General features: G+C 41.1%; 1 protein-coding gene across 2 annotated transcripts in view; it reads left to right on the top strand.

Moving 5' to 3' along the window:
• The first annotated feature begins 2,689 nt into the window (after positions 1-2,689).
• LOC115782074 (membrane-associated guanylate kinase, WW and PDZ domain-containing protein 2-like) overlaps positions 2,690-16,161 on the top strand; it is a 94,472-nt gene continuing 81,000 nt past the window's right edge. The window contains exon 1 of one of the 2 annotated variants that reach the window (XM_030732079.1): positions 2,690-3,217. In XM_030732079.1, the coding sequence (XP_030587939.1) occupies positions 2,920-3,217 (298 nt within the window). In that variant the 5' untranslated portion in view covers positions 2,690-2,919. The remainder of the gene's footprint in view (positions 3,218-16,161) is intronic. The other variant, XM_030732078.1, reaches the window with a different exon arrangement.

Genomic DNA, 16,161 nt, shown 5'->3' with positions numbered 1-16,161 from the left:
CCTGGGTTCCTCTCAGATGTGACTGTGTCATGTGTGTGTAATTTTAAAGTGTAAAACGCCTCTCAAATATTGTTACAGTCTCATGCGTGCAGACGCATGCAGAACCCCCCATCCCTTTTTCCATCTGTGGTTTAAATAAAGTTGATAAAGACTGGAGGAGACTGTGTGCGAGTGTCTGTGTGAAGGTGACCCCTCTCCACCCCTGTCCTCGCTGAGCAATAAAAACAACTTAGTGTGCATTTTTTTCCCCCCCCGAATAGCAAATGCACAAAGCAGAGTCAATGAGGAAGGCAGTGAACTAAATCCATATAAGCTCTATTGAAATTCCCCCTCTGAGTGCACAGGCTGCCTCGTGTTATTGTATTTTTGCCTTCTGTTGTTGGCAGTCTGCTTTAGGATGCTCATTACTTTCTGTCTATAATGATGATATAAAGTAATATCCGTATCTTTCTTCTTCCTCCCCCACCTCAACATGCACAAACGTGGCCACAAATATATTTACAGGCCCGTTTTCAGGGTGCAGGAGCAAACATCAGCATCAGAGTGACACTCCAGCAAAAGGAGTATGTGCTCCTCCTCCTCCTTCTCCTCCTCCTAACACTGAAGCTGTGTCATTGTTCATGAGTGGCCATACAGACACAGAGAGCTTCTGCTCTACTTTAGCATCCTGTCAGGAAAAAAAATAAAATCTTGAAGTGCCAACGAGCTGCCTAAAATGACTCCAAATTTAGATGCTCTAGCTCAAAGCTTCGACAGCTGATGGCTTTTCTCTTTGTTCTTCTATGGCACTTCTGTTCACAAAAAAGAAGGTCCAAAATAGTAAAAAAAGAACAAAAAAAAAACAAAACTCTGATCCAGATATAGATACACGAGCACAGGACAAAAAATTGTGTGTATGATTTATCCTGCCTGCACAAATATACTACTTATGTAACAAAGAGAGTGAGAGAGCAAGAGAGTGCTCCACATTTGTATTCTCTTTGAAGGCAGCATGAGCTGGTTTCATAATTTAGTGCACCCAGACCCATTAAATGAGCTGGTACTGGAGTCAAAAAATGAAGTTTCAGTCCAGGCTAGAGGCCTCTTGATGCTGCAGTTCTGACGTCCACCAGCAGAGCAGAGCAAAGCAAAACCGGGATTCATTTCCCCCTCTGGGTGTCTAATCTACTAATCCAGCCAGCTTTCTGGATTATTCCAGTACTCTTTCTCTACTGTGGCGGCTAGTCTTTAAAACGAATCCAGTCTACATCTGCTTAGATTTAGTGTCAGAAGCCATCTGAACATATGCATGACCTAAATGCCAAGAAACCTAAGTGTGTAGAGTGACAGTCGAAGTCAGTCCACTGCTCCTAATAGATTATTTACTGGTTTCTTTCGGTGTACAGTAATGTTGTTTTGCAGGGAGAATACTCACATTACAAAAGCTCACGCATGTCCTTACGCACACACAGACACACAAACTCACATTCAGAGGCTGAGAGTGGCAGTAAGAGGGAGCGTCATCCTCAGTAGATTTAGATGAGCAGCTCTCGACTTATGCATTAAATATTGAACGCAACTTTACTTCGCCCACTCCGGGAAGCCATGAAAAAATAATGGCAACAAAAGGATTTGTCGTTTTCTGTTGAACTTGGATTTATGTCATCGCAGTTATGTAACTGTGACCAACGCAAAGAGGGTGAACTTTAACAAAACAGAGTTGAGGATGCGACTTTTCCCTCGCAGTAGATATGAGTCTGCGTTAAGTTTTGCTGCTTCTTAAAAGTTCATGCAACAAACCTGTGATGTTCGGAGGTGTGTAGATGAATTATAACATAATGGCACAAGAAAACAGAATCATCCAAAAGGGGTGCCAGTGGGCTGAAACTCACTCTTTGAAGCCCACTGTTTGGGTATTTATGATCATCTAATGGACAATCTTGCATGCCAGAAGCAGACACTAAAGCAGATGGGTGAGGGAAATATTTATTGACCATCTACCACAGTTTTACACTAACCTGCGTATTAGTTTAACCATAGTTTGGCACAACTCCAAGTTTGCCATATGCAGATTTCCCTGTGTGTTGTGTAGATATTAAGCACGCATGTATTTAACTGAATAAAAGCTGCAATAATAGAGACTTTTAAAATCGATACGCACACACGATGGAGTCCCAAGATATTAATGTTGGTGTTACCTTAAGCCACCTCATTTCAGCTTATGGTGTATTTAATGTTAACAAACAACCGCTAACGTATTTATTATCACAACTTGGTGAACCTGCTGACCTCAGGGGTCCCTGGGCAGTTGTCCCTCTTGGTAATGCAGCCTTGGGTCGTCTTTACAAGCTTGTTGCATATTTTTGGAAAGGGCATAGTCTGTTAAAGTCCACCGATATATGGATTGTGCATGCCAAGACTTCAATCTATTTAAAAGTCAGCCTAAAATCGGTTATTTCTTAGACTCCCCAAACAGACTTTTATGTAAATCGCTCAAGACTGGTTTTATATAGGCTATCACGCAGTGTACCATATTTCGTCCTACATGTGCGCGATCACAGTGAGCCGGAGGAAGCGCCCCTGGCAGTGTAGTAAGAGTGAAGCGCCTCCTGTGTTATTTCCCCTCCTCTCCATCCCTTTACGCCGAACCAGAACCATTCATCTCTCCCCTCCTTCAGGCTTCACATCCGGGTCATCCGCCAGGATCAGTCTCTTGCGTCTGTGTGTCTGACAGAGTGATAATTATTTCAATCCGCTGCCGTGCTGTACTGCAGCTTTCTGCCCGACTGCGCGGCTCGCCGAGCGGACACTGCGCCAGCGTGCACCGGTGATGATGGAGCTACCAGCGCCGTGAAGCTGCAGCCGCTCGCACAAAGGTAGAGATGAGACGGTAGGAGGCTTTTGCAAGGGCTAGCCCGCGGTGACTAACTCGCCCTAACGATGTCGAAGAGCCTCAAGAAGAAAAATCACTGGACCAACAAAGTCCACGAAGCGGTGATAACCCGGGGGAAAGAAGGGGAGCTGGGGTTCGAGCTGAAGGGGGGCGCAGAGAACGGCCAGTTCCCCTACTTCGGCGAGGTGAAGCAGGGGAAGGGACTGATCCAGAGCGGCAAACTGGCCCAGGATGAACTGCTGCTGGAGGTCAACGACATGCCAGTAGCCGGGCTCACCACCCGGGACGTGCTGGCCGTGATTAAACACTGCAAAGACCCGGTCCGCTTCAAATGTGTCAAGCAAGGTGAGATATATGCTGAACGTGAGAGGGGCCATGCGCGCACCGCCGCGCGGATTCAGGCGTGTGTGTGTGTCTATGTTGTGTTTGTGTAAATGAGTGTTGCTGGTTTGATTAAGATGTCATTTGTGCAGTCATCTGTCAGTCTGCATTAAAGGGAGACGCCGGTGTAAACACGAACCTTTGCTAGGCTGCGGGCCTGTTTGTTGGTGAAATATAATTACGAGCCGTAATGATGGGCTCAGTCCACCAGGCTCAGTAACTATTATGATTATATCGCAGCCGGGAGCAGCCGCGGTCTGTTTATCGCTGGTTCGATGCCACAGCCTGGAGGGGGTGTGTCCGTTTAGGCTTGATGCCACAGCCTGCGGTTTTCTCCTGATTTTGGTCGAGGACGCGGGGCCTGCGCTGTGGATCAAATGTTTTTCTTTTTGTTGGCTGCTGTACAGTCTGAGCGGCGACAGACAGACACGCTTCACACAGACAGTCTGCTGCATGCCAGCCCAGATCATCACTGTTATTCTACTATACCTGCGCACTGATGAAAAAGTCACATTTTCATACGCATGTACACATATGATGCTTATTAAATGTCCAGCCAAGCTTTGAGTAGCTTTGTGTTTTTCTTGTCTTGCCTGTGCCCAGTTTTGATTTAATAAAACAAACAAACTGTAGCCTCTGAAGCTGGAGGCTTGTGATGTTTCAGTGGATTTCTGGCAACAGACTTGACTGAGTGACCTGCTTCTGTCAGCCAGTGTAAGAGCATGCAGGGTCTCTGCGCAGCTAGAACATTGGATAGAAGTAACAGTGGAGGAGATGGTTATCATTGCACCCTCTGAGGCTCAGTTTAAGCCCCAGTAAGGGCTGCGTTCTCAGCCATGAAATAAGCCTCAGAGTGGCTTGTTTGTAGGGACACGAGTAAAGCAAGAAATCCAGCCGTTTTTATTTTTGGACATTGCCGAGTGTGCTTACAGAGGATTTGCCTGCTCTGTCTCAATCCCTGTTTCCATGGGTTGCATCAATGTGATTGATTACTGAGTTAGAGCTGCTGACAGAGTGGGAGTATGGTGTTGTGATGTGTGAGGGGTTAAAATGCTAATGCGCCTGTAACAGACAGGTCTATTCTCTTCCTCCCTCACTTATGCATTTAAACATGAGTGTATGTGTATATTGAACTTCCCACCTCTGCTCTCCGGATGAACATGGTCGTTGCTAAGAACGTCCTTGAGCACTCTGCTGTTTGTGCACAGCTTGTTGTCCCCTTCACTACATATTTTTTTGCTCCCTCTCTTGCTCTTTCTCTCCCTGTCATATATTAGTATTTGACTTCCATCCAGTGGAGAGTGGAGTATATTTATGGCAGACAGTTGCTGACACACTCACAGCCCGCTGAGGAATCATCTAGAAGCAGTCTGGCCGCTCAGCTCAGAGGCCACACACAGCCAAAAAAAAAAATGTATATATATATATATATATATATATATATATATTATCAGAGATGGCTGTCCCATCTGAGTGCACAATCACATCTGACTGACTGTGCAAACATGTGTGTACTTACACATTTTAATATGCTATTTCCAGTCAGGTAGATTGTAGGAAGCTCCACTTCAGTCCCAGAGGGAGCATTGCACTGACAGCAAGGCCTGATGGACCTCCAGCGTGAGGTGACTCTCCCATGACCTCCTCTCATATTGTTTCATGTGCCTTCATCACAGGTTTTCAGGAAGCGCAAGATTCAGGCATGTTTTTACTTTGCTCTTATCCAAGCTGACTGGAAGGGGAAGCCAATCATGCACATTTTCCTGGAACAAACCTGTTTTTTGTTTTTTTTTTTGTCTTCAAAAAACCTGTGCTGGCAAGATTTATTTATTTATTTGTGCATTGCAGCATGCAGGTGTGAGTCGTGAGTTAGGATGTATCACTTTCTAAAAGTGTCCATAGGCGTCATGTGCTGTATTACTCAATTAATCAGTCCACTATGGCAAATTGCTTTGTTTTGTACAGAAATTATTTAAGCGTGATAACGCAATTGGCAACATTTTAAAAGAGTTATTTATTCCCCGTCTGTGTGTGTGTGTGTGTGTGTGTGTGTGTGTGTGTGTGTGTGTGTGTGTGTGTGTGTGTGTGTGTGTGTGTGTGTGTATTAGCTGCTTCAAGATTCTCACCCCTCTGTCTTGTAAATGAATGTGCTGTAAATAAATCTCACCCTCAAAGCAACAAACTCCACCACAAAATCACAACAAAACATAACAATTTCTACATCCTGTAAATAATACTCTGGACCCTTCTGGCTGAACGGATAGCCAAGTGGTCAAGCAACTGGGTACGAATGCTTTATGTTCCTTTTCTCTCTCCTAATCCCCCCCCCCCTCAAAAAAAAAACAACAAAAAAACCCAAAACAAAACAAACAAACAAACAAACAAAAACAAGCTTAAAAAGGACCTTTTCACTGATGACACTCTGCCATGTCATAGCTAGAGACTCATGGGTGTTATAAGAAAATGAGTGAGTCCATGCTGGCTCACTGTTTGCTTAGAAAAATGCGTGATATGACAAAGGCCTGTTATTCCAATTAGTGTGTTGTCATTGAGCTTAAATGATAACAGCATCTGCTCGTTTGTACATTAGATGTTGGTTGTGTCCGTCTGTACTTAATGATGTGATGTAGAGCTCTCCGCCGTTGTTCATCACCTCATCAGCAGCGAGCGTGAGTGAAGTGCAAACGGCTGCTCGACTCAGTGAGGCAGATTTATAGAAGTGCCATGAAGATCACAACCACAGAGGTGTTAGAACAGTATGGAGCGGAGAGAAGTGTGAATAAGTGTGTGTGTGTGTGTGTGTGTGTGTGTGTGTGTGTGTGTGTGTGTGTGTGTGTGTGTGTGTGTGTGTGTGTGTGTGTGTGTGAGACAAAGTGAGAAAGAGAAAGGTGGAGTTTTAAGAGAAGAGAATAGTGGAGAGGTGAAAAAAGACAATTGGCAAAATGGACACAATTCCATCTTATTTTATTTTTATTTATTTAGTTTTTTTACCAGATGATATTGGGCAGGTTCTTCATTCTTAAAAAAAAAATAATGTGTTTATACCTGTGTGTCTGTACTGTTTGGAAGCTCATTTGTTTTCAGGGCTGTAATCAGTTGTTTTTTTCCTGTTTTCAGCTTTTGGAAAAAATTTCTAAATGGTTATATGACTAATGCTTTTACACCTCAACTTCGAGACAAACCATCTCCCCTTTTTGTTGCATATAATTGGCTCTGATCTGTTGTTGTAAATAGCTGTGGAGCAAAAGCACTGATATAAATAATGAAATCGGCTATTTTGGGAGTCTTTGTTCCCTTATTCAGATTTTATTAGGGTCATCATCTCAGGCTGAATCTACAACAAATGCTGGTATATTACCAATAAGTAGAATATCAGAAATGCCCCTTTCCCTACCTGAAGATTCAAACTCCATACAAGGAAAGAAACCACTGCTGTCACTGCTTGCTGATATTGTCTGTCTGAAATGTAATTTTCTCCCCTTCAGATACAGTACATGTTTTTGCCTCACGGAGAAATGTGTGGAGGTGGAAGACCCCAGGATGTTTTTTTTTCCACTTGGGTTTGTGAACATAATATGTGGTGCTTCTGAGGGAAAACAACATGAATTCAAAATGTTAACATGCCCTTTAACATCTAAGTGGAGCACAGTCAGCCTCCGTCACACTGTGTAGTAGCAGCACTCACCCACAGCATATACGGGGCAGGCCAGCGAGCTTGCTTTTTACTAATGAAACTGTTGACTAGGATTGAGCAGGCAGCAATAAAAGCATCTGTCCATCATATTGATTGTATAAATTTGATCATCTTCTTTGTGAAATTGACTGTTTAATATCTGTAGTTTACATCAAGAATGGGGGCCCATTTAATTTGTTAAGCACCACATTTTCAATTTAACACAAAGGTAAACTGAAATAGGCTTCTTGGTTTTCACTGATTTTTATTATTTAAAAAAAAAAAGCCCATATTTTGCTTGGAGTACTGGAATACAGATTTTCCCTAGGTAAAGTTATTATCCTCCTAAAGTCTTTTATCACAGTTTATTTCAGTTTAGTTTAGTTTTGTAGTCTTAACCATTTCTCCACAAACCAGTGCACCGGACTTTTTAGTTTGCTTTCTTTGGAAGGTTACTGCTGTATGTACTAAGATAGTTAAGCATGCTGATCTTTCCAGTTTATTTTAGAGCAGAAAAAATACACATTATAATATTTTCATTAGTCTTTTCTGTTGTCTTACTGAATTTTTTAAAGACATATAAAGAGATATATTCATCCAAATGCAACATGTAGGAGAAATTTGAAAGCTTGACAGGCTTTCCAAGCACGATTATGGTTGCTAAGCTCAGACTGAATAATCACTGTTTGGAGGCGTCGATGGTCACAAAGCACAAGTCTCAAAGCTACTGTCCAAGCAAGGCCATTTTAAAACTGCGTGCATCAAACAAAATACAGCCGCACTCATGTTGCAGCACGAAGAGGCTAAATGGGTGTTCAGCTGGCTTTTAATATCTCTTGAATCTACACTTTCAGGCATTGTCTGATGTTGTCAAGTTTTCTGACTTGGCTGTCCAAGTGCTGCCAGTCCTCTTAATGTGGGTACAGTATGGAGGGACAGATGGAGCAGAGGGAGAGAAGGCGACCTTCTTCTGCTCTCATGTCGCTTTGTTGATGAGAAGCTTGAAGAATCAGTGCATAACATCCTGTCTGCTCCGTTGGTATTAATAACTCACCAAGAGATGAGTTCTGTCAGAGGCGGAGGATGATTTTATTGAGGCTAGAAGCTGCTGGAGCTCAGTTCAGAGGATCAAACTCGAGCTTAGCCAGCCAATGACCAAATATCTAACTGGTCCAGTTAAGTGAATTAGGTCAATGTAATTCTCCTCACCCTGGACACGCTGCATGGGACAATCTGGGACTGCGCTGCGGCATGTGTTTGTGAGGTGTAGATAGAAGCGGTGTCTTTGTGTGGAAGACGTGACTGAAAGGAGGTTTTTGTCAATCATTTTCCCTAAATGTCATTCTAGTCATGATGTGATCACCGTTTTTTAAGCACCGTGACGACATTCATGCACCGTTCAGTTCTTCTAATGTTAGGACGTGACTGGTGATGATGCCAGCTGTTAAATTTTTTTCCAGAATCTGTAGCAGCACAGAGCTTTCAGTGATGGATCAATGTGACCATATGATGCAGTGTGAGGCTGTATTTCATACTGGCTCAGATAAGCACCAAATTCTCATGATTATTAATGGTGTGTGTGTGCGTGTATGCGTGTGTGTGTGTGTGCGTGTGTGTGTGTGTGTGTGAGTTTGTGAGTGCTGAGAGAGAGAGGTTTGTGTGAAATATGCTGAGAAAGAAACTAATTGCCAGTATGTAAAATGTATGCATGCACATATTAATTATGGGAACAATAGGAACTTGTCTTTGTGTGCAAGGTTTCCGCAATGAATCATCTCTTTTGGTGAAATAACATGGACACAAGAATGGTAAAAACACAAAGACGGAGCCCAAATCATGGATGTCTTCGGTGACAGTTTTTGCACTGCTGCCTGTTTCCTTTGTTTATTTTGTTTATATGACCTATTTCTTTTCATGATGTTCATCATGCAGTTTACCCTGAACTCTGAAAAAATAGGTTTACAAATCATGTATGTATAAACAATTCTTAATTATGGGTATTTGTATTTTACATACACCCCTGGCCACCTTGTGGTGCTTTTTCATCTTGTGACAACTGCAGTGAAAGTAATGTGATCGAGTTGAGGCGCTTCTGCTTTGTAAGAGAAAATCGTTGTGCTGTGTGAAATCATTTATTTTTATCTTTTACTGAATCAGTAACATGCTGCAAAATACTCCATCACAAGGAAAAGTCCTGAATTCTAAATGTTGCCTAATTGCAACTATATTCGGATACAAAACCTATTTTAAATATTTAATTGCATGTACAGTACTGTGCAAAAGTCTTGAATCACCCGTCATTTCCTTATATTTTGCTTTCAAGGATCCAGACTTTGTTGTAATTTTTTAAAAGTGATCTTGAGCGATAGTTCTCCAGGCTTTCTGAAGGTCTTTTAGGGTTTTTCTTTGGACATTGGCTGCTTTTTCGTTCATTTTCAGTCCACTGATATATTGGCACAGTGTGCAGTGTGTTCTTAAACAAATTGGACAAAGACGAAAGCCCGCACACCTAAGGAGCTCCTGAGAAAACTTTTAATGATCTCGAACAGGAGAGTAACGTTTCGGGCAAACCTTCCTCAGACTTCACATAGTCACATGTTGCAAAGACATTCAATTTATATGCCTTGCCACTGATGATTAGGTCGTGTGATCGAAAATCAAAACAAATTGAGAAAACTTAAAAGTGGAGGATAAAAAATAGTCTACAGCAGAACAGTCATGTCCTTCTGAAACAAGAGAAAAATCCAGCAAAGACCTGACACAGAACCTGAAAGCTGCATCTGACCCGTCAGTTGAGCCATCTACTGTTCACTGAAACCTCATCAGAAATGGTCTCAGTGGAAGGGTGGCTGTCAAGAAGACATTCTTAACGAAGGAAAACAGGGAGAAAAGGCTGAGGTATGCCAAATTACATAAGAACTGGACTAAACATCAGTGGCAATAGGTCAAATGGAGTAATGAATCAAAATCTGGAAGTTTTAATTCAAGTTGTCGTCAATAGGAGGGTGTAAGGAGAGAGGTACAACAGTGAGTGTCTACAACCATTGTGTAAAAAAGTGGAGACTCTGTCTTGGTTTGGGGCTATATTTCAGCCAGTGGTGATGGGGATCTTGTCAAAATATCATGTGGAAAGCATATGATGGGCAACAGCTTCATTTTTCAGTATGACAATGATCCCAAACACACTGCCAATGCAGTAAAAGCAAACCTGGATAGAAAAACATACAAGGGAACACTATCAGTCATGGACTGGCCTCCCCAGAGCCCACACTCACCATTACTGAAGCAGTGTGAGATCATCTTGACAAAGAACGGAACAAAATGCAAAGAAGAACTTTGAATGTCCTTCAAAAAGCCTGGAGAGCTATTGCTGAAGGATATTTAAAGAAATGACAAGAGGGCTACCAAAGTGAGTTCAGGCTGTGTTAAAGATTAAAGGTGATCACACTATTTACTTTCACACTCTGTAGTATTGTACAAACATACAAATGTTTCTGAGCAAAATGTAAAGAAATGAGGGGTGGCTCGACGCTTTTGCGCAGGAACTGTATACTATATTGAGATATCTGATATGATTAATATTACTCATCATTTTTTACTATACTTTCAGGTTGTTTAATGCTCATGTTCACAGACTTTTTTCCCCAGGGAACAAAATTCTCCAACACCAATTAATCTTCTGTTCACAACCATTTACACTCTGAGATGTTTGTATTCTAAAACGGGCCAATCTAAAGATTTCAGGCACATGTGGCGATAACGCGGGCGGGAGTAAAGGAAACAATATGCTTGGTTTGTTGGCGTAAAAAGTATCCATCTATGCATTTGCAGTCAACATTGCAGCACAATTTTATAATTTATGGCAAATGATTTTACAAAGCCCTTGGCTATGTGTAGCACATCCCCTATTGGTAACCACTAATTTAAACTATATTAACTTATCAAACCAATATAATTTGCATATGAAATTAGAGGGCTCTCAAATAATTCTTGTAGTTTAAAAAACACACAATTGGAAATATAAAATGGCATAAATGGAAGCCCTCAAGTATTTACATTTGAATTTACTAATAATCACTACTCTCTCCTACCGACATTCGCATGCAACCCCTGTCACTTTACCCTTTTTCTCCCACTGTCTCAGTCAGTCAGCAGGTCGAAGGGTTTAATGAGGCAACTGTTCAGCTGAGAGACACCACCACCTCTCACCTCCAGAGGTGGAGGCAGTCAGCTCATCACAGCTGCCGCATGTATTTAGAGTTGTTCAGTTCGTGTGGCTTTGTGCATACAATACGTCTCTGTGTGTTTTATAAGTCAGAGGGTCTGCTTTGAAAATGATATCTGCTGTATTTAGAAAACTTTCTCAGGGAGTCAGGTCTGTGAAACAATGGCATCCCTCCTACTTTCACTGAATCATATCTTATTCAGTCAGGCGTGGCAGCACAGAAGGCAGCGCGTGGTTTTCATTCACTGACATAGTGTGTATTAGCCAGCAGCAATAATCTGATAGCTTCACTGTGGGCTTCAGATCTGAATGAGAAGGATTATAAAAGCTGGCGTCCGGAGTTGCTCCAGCTGCTGCACTGAAACTGGTGGATGGCTACCAACAATGGTGTATGATTTTCTGACTTTCTAAAGAGGCTCACTTTCATTCCCGAGTTGAATAGCTTGAAGTGGAGCCAACTCATATACACAGTACTGTGTATATGAGTTATATACAGTGTTTCATGCACTGTAAGCACTGGATATAATATATGTATATGCGTTAAAGCCTGTTTTTCATAACCACACCTCAGCTGTTTCAAAAACCTCTAATTTGTCTGCTCAGCATCAGTTTATGCACATGCCATACCTCTATACAATAAATTAGAGGGAAAGCATCACTTTGTGTAAGGCTGCTCTGCTTAAATATGAATTTAAATTCCACTGCTGACTCAATCATGCTCATCGCAGCAGCAGGCAGCTTTTATGGAAAGAAATCTCAGCTGACGTGTTAAAGCGCTTCATTTACATTCAGGGTCATTTCATAACTGTAGCTAATGCTTCCTACCAGTAGAGGACAGTAACTGTCTAATCAGTTTCCAAAGGAGCAGCTCTCTATCTGCTCTCACAGGGTGTCTAGGTTCAGTTCATGGTAAAGTTTAAGAGTAGTAGATTGAACTACAGTGAGTTCAGTATATACAAAAGTTGTACTAAAGCAACTCTGTTGTTTGAGATAAATGTACAAGTTTATGTGTATAATGACCAGCCCGTTACTGATTAATTCAATAACAAGAGCATCAAAGATAGCTAGAACTGTAAGTTGTGTCTTTTAAGTTGTAAACAGGATGCAACTTACAGTTCTAATTTGTGTGTCTGCATGTTCTTCATGCAGACACACAAGTTTCCCACTTGAACAGGAAATACTTTTTATGAAGAATATTCAGGGTTTTTGTTTTTATTAAAAAGTACATTTGTGTGATTAGAAAAAAGCGAGTTTTTGTGCCGTGCACACTTAATGTTTCCACACTGGTGTTAAGTTGCCTGTGATTGAACCAGGATTTTGTTTTGAACCCCTAGTGATGTCATAAATCCTTAAACTTGCATTTGAGCCCAGACAGATTTTCAGCGATGATTTTGGAAACAGCCTTCTAGTTTATAAAGATACATCTTTCTCTGAGCTGAGGGGTCAAACATCTAAATGATGTTAGATTGTCCAAAGCACGTAGGTGTTTGTAAGGTTAACTGGTTATTCTAAACTGATGTGAATGGCTGTCTGTCTCTCTGTGTCAGAGAGACTAGCAACATGTCCAAGGTGTACCCCACCTTTCTTCCTATGACAGCTGGGATAGACTCGAGCCCCCTACAAGTCTGAATTGGAAAAGCAGAAGAGGATGGATGGATGGATGGATGGATGGATGGATGGATTTTGAAAAGAGTTTTCTCTGAGTTGAGGGTCAAACATGCATGTCTGAGGGGCAAATTATGAACTGAAATATTAAATTCTAACATATCAGGCTAGAATCCTTAAGTAATGGAGGTAAATAACATTTTCTTTACAGAAGTTTTCTGCAGGGGTTACTGTGCCATTTTGCAACAATTAGAGAGGACAGTGTTGAGTAGACATGAAAGTGTGGGGAAAAGAATAAGCGGAATGACATGCAGCAAAGAGCCCTGGGTGGAGTTGAAGCATGGGTTCCACGCTTAACCAGGGGTTGCAACTTTAATAGCATGGCGTGGGTCCGCACAGACATTTTATAGCTTCTTTGGTTACCAGTTTTCACTCATTTTTTTCTGATATCTGATGGACTGACAAACTCCACTAAACGCAAACCTCTTATAACGCATGCAGAGAAACTTGTCCTCCCAGATGTTCTTTTGGTTATCCTGAATGATCCACAAAACACAGTGGAGACAGACATCTGTCTCTCTTTGGTGAATTTTCAAGGAAAATGGAAAATGGTTCACACTGTATTCACTGAAGCAGAGACCTAAGTTTTCTTTTGTGACAGGGCTGAAACTAAGATCTTTGAGAACATCTCAAACCTTGACAAAAAAAAAACTTGGATGACTCAACCTGTCAGTCCTTTACTTTGTTGTGTCCTTTATTGTTTTCTAATTTTGGCTCTTAAAATTGTGTTTATGGAAGAGATGAGCAAAGATGCTGTGATTACTAAGAGCATTAGTATGAGGTGTTTATAAAGGTTTAATCAATCAGAAGGGCAGATATGTTGCTGTCCTTTAACATTAGTTTGACATATGTGTAGTGTAGCTTGGTCAGATCCAGATATTAAGTGTATTATGATTAGTTGTTTACTGCTCATATCATGTGATTTATTAAAACTTTTGGGCTTTTACAGACAATAATTTGGTGATGATCCTAATGAAATGATAATCACTGTGATGATGAGTCAGAGAAGCATGCCTGCTTCGTGAGGAGCTTAAAAGTATTTTCCACCTGACTTGTTTGGGTGAGAATTAAAGCCACTTCTTGCAGACTTTATGAGCAGGGTGTGTATTACATTCTTGTTCATATAGTTCATCCTAGCAAGCTGTAATGGAGAAAAGAAAGGAGCAATCAGGTCAGTACAGTGGAGCTGAATTCAATTCATTTTACTTTGGATTTAGCAGCATGAAGGGCCCCTTAATCACTACAGACAGGCTTTATTAGACTATCAGACCATAGCAGCCAAGTGATGCATTGGAGAGCAGAATCATTATGATGCTCAGAAGGTGGCCTTCTCTCAGCCACAGTCGCAATTATTAATTTTCTGTATTGACAGGGAACACACCCATGCTGGTTTTAACCCCTCAGGGAATGGACTGCTGTGCCCCCAAACTGATGAGTTTCTTATTACTCTCCATTGCCTCTGGGACTTCTTCATATCTCACTCTCTATGTTGTCTCCCCATTACTGTTACTCAACTTCCCACATCTGTGAAACAGAGGATGAATTGTTTGAGCCATGCACATTTTACCCTGTTTTTGCATCTTAATTGGTTTGTTGCTTTACTTTCCATTAACAGGCATGCTGCTTATTTCTGATGGAGTCTTTGGAGCGCTGCTTAAATGCAGTCAGGAGTGACGGGAGAAGGAAGGCAGGATAACTGTAGCAGTTTTTATAGCATGCGATTCCATTTGCCATAATTACCACAGTTTGATAGACATGTATCTGTGGAGATGTATTGTCTCAGGCTTCCCAAGCACAGAACTCTGAGTATATATTTTGCATTAATATAGATAAGAGCTAAAAGAGCACCAAAAGAGCTACAAGTGGGTTTGCTTCACCATTTAAGTGCTGACCATTGTTCCTATACAGATAATAAATGCCAGCACAAATAGATAAACAAACCTTCGTTCATTATTTTCAACACAACACAGAGTGGAGGGGCTGTTTGAACTAGCCGCTAACAGTGAGGTGTAACTGAGCATGGGTACAGAAGGAATTAGGACTGGCAATTCCTTTAGCCTCCCTCTTTTAGTCTTGAAATCTCATTTGTAGTGTGAGCTTGTTTCTCTTTACAGCGACTCAGAGGTTGTGTCTGGCCTTGATTACGGCACCGTAGAGAAAGACAGGGAGGAACATCATCATTAAGACTAGTCTGAGGATGGGGGGATCAATATTAAGACCTTTAGGAGAGAGGCGCTGTCATTTACTATTAATAATGGGCCCTGCAGCCTGCTGTAATAACGCCATTAGGAGTACTGGAAACTGATGCTTTATCTGCAGCTAAATGGCCTTTACAATACACCCACATGTGGCAACTATAAGTGCATACAGTATCCAGTATAATACACACACACACACACGCACACACGCCTTCCTGTGCCTAATTTGGACTGTTAAACAAGAAAAAGTGGACTGGGTCAGATCTGAGTCGTCTTAAACTGGAGCATAGGAGATGTGGATGAAGAGACAAAGAGGAAGAAACTGTGAAAGTAAAATGTCAGATGTGACAAGAAGAAAAAGGAGTTGGAAAAACACAATAATAGAAGAGGGAAAGAGAAAAAGATACTGTATTTTCTTTAAAGAGACGGTAAAATAAAAATTTGACTTTACTCATCATGAACATTTTTTTTTTAAATATTGTATTCACAGTGCAATGGACATAAGGTAAATGTAGCCAATGCAGAATATACTATAAGTGTCCCCAAAATAAAATAGAGTAATTGTATTACAATACATTAATATTTGTAGTCGATCACTATACCTTATAATTGGTTGATTTTTATGTCTGAAGAGTGTACAGTTTGTCATTCTAAGCCTTTATGTATATTAATTGGTTAGTCTCTTATTATGAAACGCAAATATGAGAAACGGAAATTGACAGTGCCAAAATAAGCTCGATTAGGTCTGTAAAGTTCCTGCAGTTGGAGATGACAGCAAAGTACGTTTAAATAACTTTTATTTAAATGACATGTTGTGGGTGCTAAGTGAATGTGGTAGCTGATATTAAAATGTCAAAGTTTAGGATATTTTGAAAATCACAGGAGCATTAGGTGCAACTAATGCACTGTAACAGTTTGTGTTGTTATTACTGGCTTTGAAAAATCCAATAATCTGCCAAATAAAGCTCAACGTCATTTTAACCCCACATTTACCTCTTTGGTTACATGAAAACTGTAGAAATAAACAGAAATTAAAAAGCATGCTGACTTTTAGAAATAGTGCATAATGATAATTGGTGTTAGGAATAAACTGACTGTAAAATCCTAAGGTGACACCGATGTTTAAAAGAAAAATTTGGCCTATGCG

Source organism: Archocentrus centrarchus, chromosome 6, assembly GCF_007364275.1.
Source record: "Archocentrus centrarchus isolate MPI-CPG fArcCen1 chromosome 6, fArcCen1, whole genome shotgun sequence".
NCBI classification, from domain to species: Eukaryota; Metazoa; Chordata; class Actinopteri; order Cichliformes; family Cichlidae; genus Archocentrus; species Archocentrus centrarchus.
Note: the sequence above shows the minus strand (reverse complement) of the source record. Positions and strands in the feature narration are given on the sequence as shown.